This window comes from Stegastes partitus, unplaced genomic scaffold, assembly GCF_000690725.1.
Source record: "Stegastes partitus isolate 25-593 unplaced genomic scaffold, Stegastes_partitus-1.0.2 Scaffold2027, whole genome shotgun sequence".
NCBI classification, from domain to species: domain Eukaryota; kingdom Metazoa; phylum Chordata; class Actinopteri; family Pomacentridae; genus Stegastes; species Stegastes partitus.
Window position 1 is genome coordinate 85,848 of NW_007579758.1, and position 10,363 is coordinate 96,210.

The 10,363-nt window shown below is 39.7% G+C and overlaps 1 protein-coding gene across 1 annotated transcript; it reads left to right on the plus strand.

Annotated features, from left to right (window-relative positions):
* The first annotated feature begins 453 nt into the window (after positions 1-453).
* brox (BRO1 domain and CAAX motif containing) lies at positions 454-10,195 on the plus strand. Its single transcript, XM_008303533.1, has 13 exons — positions 454-538; positions 1,006-1,134; positions 1,394-1,500; positions 2,673-2,769; positions 3,481-3,576; positions 3,695-3,767; positions 4,002-4,107; positions 4,540-4,629; positions 5,537-5,622; positions 5,732-5,813; positions 6,381-6,531; positions 8,278-8,437; positions 8,531-10,195. Exons 2-13 carry the CDS (start codon positions 1,034-1,036, stop codon positions 8,612-8,614), a joined length of 1,233 nt encoding a protein of 410 aa, XP_008301755.1. The 5' UTR covers positions 454-538; positions 1,006-1,033; the 3' UTR covers positions 8,615-10,195.
* Positions 10,196-10,363: the final 168 nt, after the last annotated feature.

Below are 10,363 nucleotides of genomic sequence, written 5' to 3' on the forward strand. Positions count from 1 at the left end.
CATAAAATATACAAATGCCTGTCTGGACAGATGGGTTTCAAAAGGCTTTTCAAACTGAAGCATTGACTGAGCCGTTCTGACAGAATGGGGGAGCTTGTTCCACAGTTTTGGACCTAAAACAGTGAAAGTATCCCTCTTTATTTTGTCAAAGTTTTACCAGCAACTGGGCTTCTGAGCTGTGGGGTCAGGGTGCAGAATAAGAGGTTAAAAGTTGTTGAATGGAGCCAGAACATGCAGAGATTGAAGAATGTAACGATTAAAAAAAAATAACTACATTGATCAGTCATCCCAGGCAGTGTCTGTGGCTGCTGTGACATCTTTGCAGTGGTTTCATCATGATCTTTACACTTTCAGTGCCTGTTGTGCTGCTGAACAAAAGACATCTGGGGTATTTTTCCGGACGCACGTCATGTGACCGAACCGCGGCTTCTCATTGGTCAGCTTCTACTCCGTGTTTATTTCCGGAAGTAAGTTGTTGTCAGTCTCAGACTTTCCATCAGGACTATCAAACCTCAAATCTAAAGCACCGCTCCGACAGGTAATCACTTTGACAGTGTTTAAACTATTCAAATTATTATATTCAGCCGTGTAAAAGTCAGTTGTCACACCGCCGAAACACACTGTGCTTACATGAGTACATGTAGCCAGTGTTAGCCGTTAGCTGTTGCTCCGTAGCTTACGTAATGGACTTTTAACTACAACAGACAAATACTAATTGAAATACTTTTCATAGCAGCCCAAAGTAACATTAGAGGTCTTGTGTGGTTTTTATTTGCTAATAAGTTTGGTTCAGTGCCGTTTCAGAGTCACATTGCGGCGAGTTGTAGCCACCGACTCGGAGAGATGACGTTAGCCAAGATCACACATTTGCTAGCTAATGCTGCTGCTTAATCGATATCCCGTTAAAAGTCATCAGTTATTCAGGAGATCGCCCACTTCTCTAACAGCGTTTTTGAAACGTCAGTACCACAGAGATAACTTATCCTTTAACTGATTGTCTTTCAGCCTCTCTAGGTGTGTCCACATTCACAGGATGGCACATTGGTTTCACAGAAACCCGCTGAAGGCAACAGCGCCTGTGTCCTTTAATTTCTATGGAGTGGCAGGGAGCCCCGCTGCCAATAAGATATGCAAGTATGTCTTATCTGCGCTAAATGCGGTGTTATCGCAGTGGACTGTGACTGTGGCCATGATCACAAACACAATTATTTAATTGCTTATTCGTTCCACTCTTCTCTCTGATCATGATGCAGTGACACTCATGGCCTGCTATTGTTTCTGTTGTTTGGTCACAGTCACCTTGTTTCCTGACAAAAGGCAATGACGTGTAATCACTCTGAATAGTTCAAGCATGACAAAGCATCAGTTGACTGCTGTTGCCTTTCACATCCAGTGACCTGAGGACAACCAGGGCGAGACTGCTGGAGATGTTCACCGATGTCACCTGCAACCCAGAGATCATGAAAAATGCCACAGATGCTTACTTCTCCCTCCTGCAAGGTACACACGATTAGCACATGTATGATCTTGCCTATTTTTGTTGCGGTCTTGTGAAGCTTGTAATCTCTGAACATGCACAGTGGCAAGTTAGTCACGCTAGTCGTGCAAACTCATCCTGATCACACAGAAAGAACTTCATTTTAATTCTGGTGAAGTTTTTCTACATGATGGATAAGGCTGTGTACACATCGGCAAATTTCAATTTCATTGAATACCGCTGTCACAAACAAATGGAGTTTTGAGTTTAAATATTTCACCCAGTAGTCAACCAAAGAAAGTCTTGGTCGGCTGAAATCATACCTTCTCTTCAGCCAATCAAATCTGCACATTATCTGTACACTTTTCATTATAGCTAAATTGGTCATAGTGCACTGAATGCACGCTACCCGCTACCCTTATTAGCATTAATGAATTAGAAATAAATCTAACTATCTAGTATTTGCAGTATATTAAACTGTTGTAACTTGGTTATGTTATACTGAAATGACAACTGATGCAGAGCAGACCGGCATACACCTGCTCGTATTAATAGGATTTCTGAAAACTGAACTTTATCTACTGGTGATCCCAGCACAAGAACTATTGAGGAATGTAATGCAGACCAGTTAGCCTACGGTTTTAGACGATGTATGATGTTGGTTGTTGAGCTGTGATAGCCAAATCGCTGTTTGTAAAGTTTACATTCCACTTTCTAGCCCTCTGTCTGCAGCTACACAGACATGGTGGCAATTATTTTCGAGCTGGTTCCAGCTGCAGCCTTTGTGTAAATATCACATCGCCTCAATGCAGAATTGGCACGAGTGGATAGAGAGTGTACTGACAGAGTGGTATAAGATCAGTTGTCCAACCTTAAGGGGAAATTAAAAGGGAAAGCTTGATGTTAGATGGTTTAAAGCCATTTCATTATGAAAATAATCACTCAGATTTGTACAGTTATTCATTTTTAATCATGTCATTGTTGAAAAACCGTGATTGAAATAAGTGATTGCAAACATACATATATTGTGAACATTTCTTAGAAAACCACCTGCGCTTTGTGTGACACACTGTACTCATTGTGAATTCTGTTTCTGTTTGCCTTCTAACAACGCATCTGTTTTTGTTTTCTGATTTTTGCTTTGCACCTAACCAGCTGCTTCTCTTGTTTTAAACATTGGTTTATGAAAAAATAGGTTTTATTGCATCCTTGGATGGAACTACACAGGAGAACAAGATGAGGTTCATCCAAAACTTTAAGTGGACTGACACCTTACAAGGAAACACACCAAGGTAAAACCACAGAATCCTGTCTGGTAGTTGGTAGAAGGAGTGAATTTGTGCAAAGAAACCAACATGAACCAGCATGATAGGAATTTAGAATAAAAATAACAATTACAATTTTTAACCAGCTTGGTTTTTAATAGAGATTTTGTGTCACATGGTCAGAAACAACATGCAAATGCATAATTTCTTACTCTTAAGGTAATGTGGCCGTATTGCCCTTGCTGTGCACTGATGAATCATTCCTATTGTTTAGCATACTCACCCCTCAGAATCCCATTTTGAGTCAGGAAATAACCCTTAACATGTGCAGGTAGATTCTGAAGAATTCTGAAATATGGAACTCTTGGCAGAGCTGATCACTTCTTAAACTTAAAAAAACAACAACATAAAAACACAGGGTTCAGAGTTTCTTCTTTTAATTATTTTGATTCAAGTGGCAGAAGTGACATACACACTTAATGGCTGTGATATCTCGCATGTTATTGGGTATAATTGCATAAGACAGTCTTCATAGCAAGACTGACCTCTGCTCTGAGCACCATGTCGAACACTTCCACTTATTACTTGGCAAGAGTCGTTTGTACAGTAAAATAAATCAGCTGCTACAGCCATAGTGAGCCAGTGTTTCAGAGGTGTTGATTTTTAATCTAACCAATGTTGACTTGTGTGCTTCTATCTGTGTGTGTAACCCACAGTTTCTCTTTGCTGTCTTCCCAGTGCCCAGCAGGATGCAGTCTTTGAACTGGTCTCTATGGCCTTCAATGTAGCCCTGTGGTACACCAAGTTTGCCTCAAGACTAGCAGGGAAGGAAAAGTAAGTACTTTGTTGAGCGTATCATTGAAGTCATCGTTGTGTTCCATCATTGTTCATTTATTGTGTTGTTAATTTGAACTGTTTGAGGCGTACAGTCTTTCTTTTTCCTGTTTAATAGCATAACAGAGGCTGAAGCGAAAGATGTTCACCGGAGCTTGAAGGTTGCTGCTGGAATATTCAAAAATCTCAAGGTGACGTAGATGTACAGGCAAATTAGTAGTAGAAAACAACATTTATAGTTACACCCTCAGTCTTATGTCCAAACCCTGAGTTGTAGTGGATACAGAACTCTCCTTTAAGAAAAGCCCTTCAGAATACACATCTTTATTGAGTTAAACACAAACTTTATTCTGATTGGTGCTTTTCATTCTGCTAGGAACAATTAATAACTTGTTATTCTCGTTGTTTTGCCATCTTTCCTGCAGGAGATCCACATCCCTCGCCTCATCACTCCGGCCGAAAAGGGCAGAGACCTGGAGCCCAGAGTGATCGACGCATATATCATCCAGTGTCAAGCAGAGGCGCAAGAAGGTAGCAGCAGTTTCACTGACATATACGAGCAGGAGTGATTAAGCTGAAGTTATCACTGTGACATGATAATATATGAAGAACTCTATGATTTACATTGCTAATATTATCCTGCAGTTTTGAACTGTAAAGCCTTCTATGTCTTTCACTACTACAAGATCCAAATCCAAGACAAATGATCCTTGATCTGATCCATTCTGTCATGAATTGAAATAATACAACATTGTGCTCATGGCTGGATGAAGTACCAGTGCAGCATAAACTAACACTTTCACTTTTTTTGTATACCAAAATATATTTGGAGAGATCCAATAACAGCAGATACTCATGGGAATTATAAATATTACATTGACAGTTATCCATAATCACCATCATGAATAATTTATACCAAGTTCAGTTCTTTACCGTCTCCTCTTTTTTTTTTTCCTTTGACAGTGACAATCGCCAGAGCAATTGAACTGAAGCACAACGCCACACTCATCGCAGCGTTGGCATTTGAGACGGCAAACTTCTATCAGAAAGCTGGTCAGTATTTTAGCATGTGGTGTTTTTTGTTTGCCGTTTTTTGCATTTGGCCTTTATCAGATTGTGCAGCAGAGACAGGAAATGCAGGGTAAGAGGGCAGGGAAACTGCATTCAGCTGGAGTTGAACCAGGAACCCAGTTGCTGAGGGCATTTTATCTCATGTGGTTTTATCTCAGCCCAACTCAGGAAGCACCAAACGTGTGCTTTAGCTTGTCTCATCAAGCATCACAGTACACATTACAGTTTGAATGTAGATTTATGTAAAGAATGAAATTCATATCAATGCAGGGCTAAAGCCATTCCATTTTATTGACTTTGTTAGCATGTCCATATAGTGTTTTTTTTTTAATATCATGAGTGAAATAAGCAGTCATGACTCAGTATTTCCACCTTAACACTGCAGTGCAGCAAAAACACAGATTCAGACTTTCAGGGTTTCATACGTATCAAACCAAAGGAACAAATCCTGTCATCTTGCAGGTCTTTCTGCATCATTACTTTTCAGAGTCAGTCTCCACTTCTAATATATATTTGCTTAATTAGTATAACAGCTTTTTAATGTCACAGAGTAGTTTTACAGTGTTTGAACAGGGTCACAGTTGAGCTGATGTGCTCTAGCTGCTGCCATCTGTAGTTGGGAATGGATGGGCAGGGACTTCATAGATCTGTTCTAGAGCAGCCAGTGGTGTAGAGTTACATTTCAGCCATTTTAAGGCAGGAAAGGATTATTTTCATGGAAGAAACTTCTAAATATGTAACACTGATACACAGAAATGAGATTTTACGAGTGAAATCAATCACCAGAAAGCGACTTTATTGCGAGTTTGCGTATGAAATGCATACCTAGTGAGGACTAAAGCCATTCCCATTTTACAACATGCTGTTAACGATGTTTCTGTGTCTCTAGACCACACGCTGAACACCTTGGAGCCAGAGTGCAGCAGCAAGTGGAGGAAGTATCTTCAGCTGAAGCAGCACTTTTACATGGCTTATGTAAGTCAACGCTACAGCACTGCTTTAGCTGACAACTATCCCTCCACACAAAGACAGGAACCGAATGAGAAATCCAGCTCCAGATTACACTCATTAATTCTGTTTGCAGGCGTACTGCTATCATGGACAGACACTCCTGGCGAGCGACAAGTGTGGCGAAGCTATAAGATCCCTCCAGGAGGCAGAAAAGTGTATGTACAGCTACGTCACAGACACACTGTTGTAGCTGAAAATGTTTTTATTTTTAAACTACACACTGTGTTAGTGTATTATTTTACCTCAGTTTGTACTTCTTTTACAAAAATACCTTGATGGACAACCTTATTGAAAAGTACTTTATTCTTTGTGTTGACTTTAATACAATCAGTGTCTCGCCACTGAAAGCACAAGTCAATCAGATGATGTTCACACGACATACAGAAGCCTGTTGTTGTGTTATTATAAATGCATGTATTGTTTAGGTTGTCTTGCATTCGGCAGCATAACTTTCCACACTATCTGTCAATTCCAGACTACAGCACTTACAGAACATGTTATCTGCTCATTTCGGTTCAGTTCCAAGTATCTGAGGCATAATGAAGCACTGGCACGTCAACCGTGACCCTGGTGTTTCCTGTGTGTTTGCTTCCTGTGTGCAGCTGTGGTAGTTTTGGAGGCATCTTATCATGAAACGGGAGGGTGAAGTTTAGTTGCCCGCTTCCCCTCCTTAACCTCCGTGGATTCTTTTTTGTATTGACACAAAGACGTTTCTTGTTTAGGCTACTCTCGTGCTGAGGCGCTGTGTAAAGAGTATCGTCAGACCAAAGGCCCGGGTACCACGGCCAAACCATCGGAGCAGCTGTTCTTCCTCAAACTGGGCGGCCTCATTAAGAACACACTGGAGAAGTGCCAGAGAGAAAATGGCTTCATGTGAGTCACTCAGAGCAGAGACGCACAAACAGGCGCGAAGGCCGAACACATCGCTGGTCTCGTTGAAAACACTGATATCTCTGACATATTTTAGTGGAAACATTGATGCACTTTAGATTGTGCAAGAAAATCCACACAGTCTTTTTCATTTATGGCAACAACTGCTGATGTTTTTAAACTAAACACAAGTGCACTGATCGTTTTACACACACATGTGCATCCAACTCTTGTGTTTAGTATTGTAGAAGGTAAGTAATACTGTTTGATCAATGTCAGCTAACTCTCATATAACATCTGATTTTCACAATGTGTGTCTCTTCAAGCTCATATAAACACATGATGACGGTGCATATTAACAACAGCTGGATGTCAGTTACCCTCTTAATAATAATAACAGACGCTCACAGATTGTGCACTGCCTCAATCCCTGCCACAAGACATCATGCTTTACAGAACAAACAAACTCAGAGTTTCACTTACAAGTATCTGGGCAGTTGAAAAACACATTTTCAGAACAAATATCAAATATCAATCATCTTGCTTTTTTATTTTGGTGCATACTTGTTAAAAAGAAAAACCTCCTAAGGGAAGGAAAGGTTTGTAAAAACAGTCCTGATGTGTCGTAGGAGTACAGGTGGTCGGCCTTTTTCAGGAGGGAAACACAACTTATGTAGGTATAATTAGATAAATATTTATAAATATGGGTTTTTAGCAATAATACTGAAATTAACGCAAGTAATTTTAACGCAAAATATCAGCATCTTCATGATCTGTTTGTGGAGTTTTATTGGTATAATTCAGCACAATATTGTAGACAGTTTAGTAGAAAGAAATCTGCCTCACAGTCATTCTCTACATCAACCAACAGTAGAACATTACTCACTATAAGCCACAAGCTCTCAGACTTGTTACTCAAAGGTTTGGACCTGGTTTGTATTCAAGGTCCGAACAATTCAGAGATCAGACCGAGGTCAGAGCGATTGGTGATACCAAAATGAGAAAAGAAGCCGTTTAATCCCGACTTGGACAGCTGTAACATAATGTAATGTAGCCGTGTATGACTGCCTCTCATGCTGAGCTTTGCTTCTTTTGCTTACACCTTTGACTATGCAAAACATATGCGTGAAAGAAATAAAGCAGCAAAGGCAGCCATATGTGATAATATAAGGAGCTATTATTTGGAAATGATTCTAAGGATGATTTGGTTTTGTGCAGATCAGTTTGGTGAATCTAACTTGGAGCGCTTTCCTAAAAAAAAAAAAAAAAGATGAAAATATTCAGCATTCGGCCCCAAAATGTTCAAAACAAGTTATGATGCTCAAACTTTAATTTGCCTTTGTGTATTTATGATGAGCTTTTCCTACGTAGGCATTTTTGGTTCCTCCAAAAGACGCCAGAGAGAAAGAAAAATAATAATAACTGTTGATAAAAATAGCAATCTAACCAGTTTTGGTAATTGCGATTTCATTTACTGAAGATTGAAAACTGTTTTTGTTTATCTAATGTTCAGAAAAAAAACAGGAAAATGCATAGATTTCTGTCACATATGGTAACTTAGACTTATTACCTTCACTGTACATGAATCGATAATGTTTACAGTTGTGCGTAATCGCTCCCCAAATGCCTGCCCTGAGCCTGGAAAAAAAAAACAAAGTCTTGATTATATTTCACTGCAACACTGAAGCCTTTATGAGGAAAAAAGCGAAACATTTCAACTTAAGTTTCCTAATATGTTATCCTCCTCAGATACTTCCACAAGGTCCCAGCTGAGGCGCCCCAGCTGGAGCTAAAGGCGAGTTACGGCCTGGCTGAGCCAATCGCCTTCGAGCTGCCGTCTCTCAGCGAGCAGTGCACTGCTGAAGTCTACGCCACCTTTGATCTGACCAAGGGAGCCAAAAACGATAAGGTACTGCCGAATGAATGACGCGTAAACACACAGCAAAATGTATTTTTACGCTTGTGAGGTCTGAATTCTTTCAAATTACTGCTTTTTCTCCAGGCCAAACCCAAGGACGAGGAGGTGAAACCGGTGAAGGAACCAGATTTGAAGCCCCAGAAGGACACGGGCTGCGTGGTCTCCTAAACCGTCCACCCGCTGCATTTTCACTATCATGAATTATAACGATGGCATCCATTTTCCCTTCTCATGTAAACCTCCATAGGAAAAAATGTATTTTGTTTTTGTTTTTTTTGCAATATTAATCCATGGTGTTTTACATTTATGCTGTATTGTATTTGAATATGACAGCCATCATCGTCACATCTGAGCCAGAGCCAGTGAAACACCACATCATGTGGCCGCATCCTCAAAACATTTAACTCCAACGGAAACACCTTTAAAAACAGTGCTTTCAGTTTCTGGTTGGCGATTATCTCACAGTTAAAAGAAATCAGCCTTATGGTTTTATTATTGCCTACAGTGTAAACCTGTGTGGCTTAGTGAACCTTTCTGAAGCTCTGGCCTGGTTAACGATGATTTAAATAATGGAGACTGTATTAAATACGCTGAAAGTGGCCTAAAAATGTAGTAGTAGCATCCAAAATGATAAAGCATTTATATCGAACATTTAGCACTACATAGAATGTGCTGTGAATTATAACGAATGAGTAAACGTAGGAAACCGCTTTCCCACAATCAGCCTGTATACTACCTAAATACTGGTGTGTGATTAACAGAAATGCAAATCAGCCGTGGACAGACGAGACTGCATGTGTTGTTGCTGGTGAATTTGGTTTGTTTTAGCTGTAGCAGTTTACAATCAATATTTGATTTGGCTTACATTACACATGTATTATAGTTTTGTTTGGTTTTTTTTGTACATGACATGACGTAGCTGTTTTCTACTCTGACTATTCATTTGAGGGAGCTTTATCACCGGATAAGGCTACATCTTTCTTTACGTGAAGGCTGTGTATTTGGGATATTGGCCCTTATAACAGCAGTCTTTAATTTATTTCTGTTATGTAATATTTTAAAAGACAACTTAAACACTTAAGACGGTATAACTCAGAACTAATGTTTTTGGTCGATTTTAATTTTCTTTCATCGCTGATACACGAAATGCTTACTCTTAGACTTTTCAGCCGCTGTTTTCCATCGTTGACACAGTTTTAAGTACTGTACAAATACAGAGTGTTAGCCCCCTCCTTAAGTTCACAGGACGGGCGTTTGGGAAATTATTTCACCTGCTCTTCAGAACCTGCTTTACAGAAGTCGCTCGCATTATTATAACTCGCCCAGTTTCAGAATCAGACTCCTGGAAACTTGTATAAACTGTAATATACTGCTTACATGAACACATTTAACCAACGTGTATATTTGCTTACCTGAACTAGACTCAAAGAGTAGCTAAAAGCAGATGAGCAAAAACTCCCGTCACTAATTTCTTTATGCCACACTGCAGCATCTTTGCACTTTATTTTCAGTTGTGCGGCAATTCCAGTTGGTTCAGATACTCGTGGTTTGATTTGGTTTTGACTGTCGTGTAGTTCATTACACTTGAAGGAGTAAATTTAATCGCAGAAATCAGACCAATGCTAATTCTTTATTGTCATAGAGTGTTTCACATCAACATGACGGTGTGGACTCTTGTAGCGCCTTCCTCTAATAGTGTCCTTCATGTAAAATGTATTTCAAATGGTATTAAATCATCCATGAAACTCACTTTTTTGCAGGTCTTCTGTGTGTGTATCTCACCATGAATAACTGTAAGTAGTAGATATCTTGAAATACAGTCAACATTGTTCCACAAAATATAAACGATCTGTTAGTAAAAGTTACAGAACAGCTGTCGAATGCGTGGCTTTGGAGGAGCTTTGATAAAAATAGCCT

Excerpts from the sequence above, each read along its gene's own strand:
- brox (XM_008303533.1), top strand. The coding sequence starts at position 1,034 with ATGGCACATTGGTTTCACAGAAACCCGCTGAAGGCAACAGCGCCTGTG. Across the intron at positions 3,768-4,001 it reads GAATATTCAAAAATCTCAAG|GAGATCCACATCCCTCGCCT; the intron begins GTGACGTAGATG and ends TCTTTCCTGCAG. Across the intron at positions 6,532-8,277 it reads CAGAGAGAAAATGGCTTCAT|ATACTTCCACAAGGTCCCAG; the intron begins GTGAGTCACTCA and ends TATCCTCCTCAG.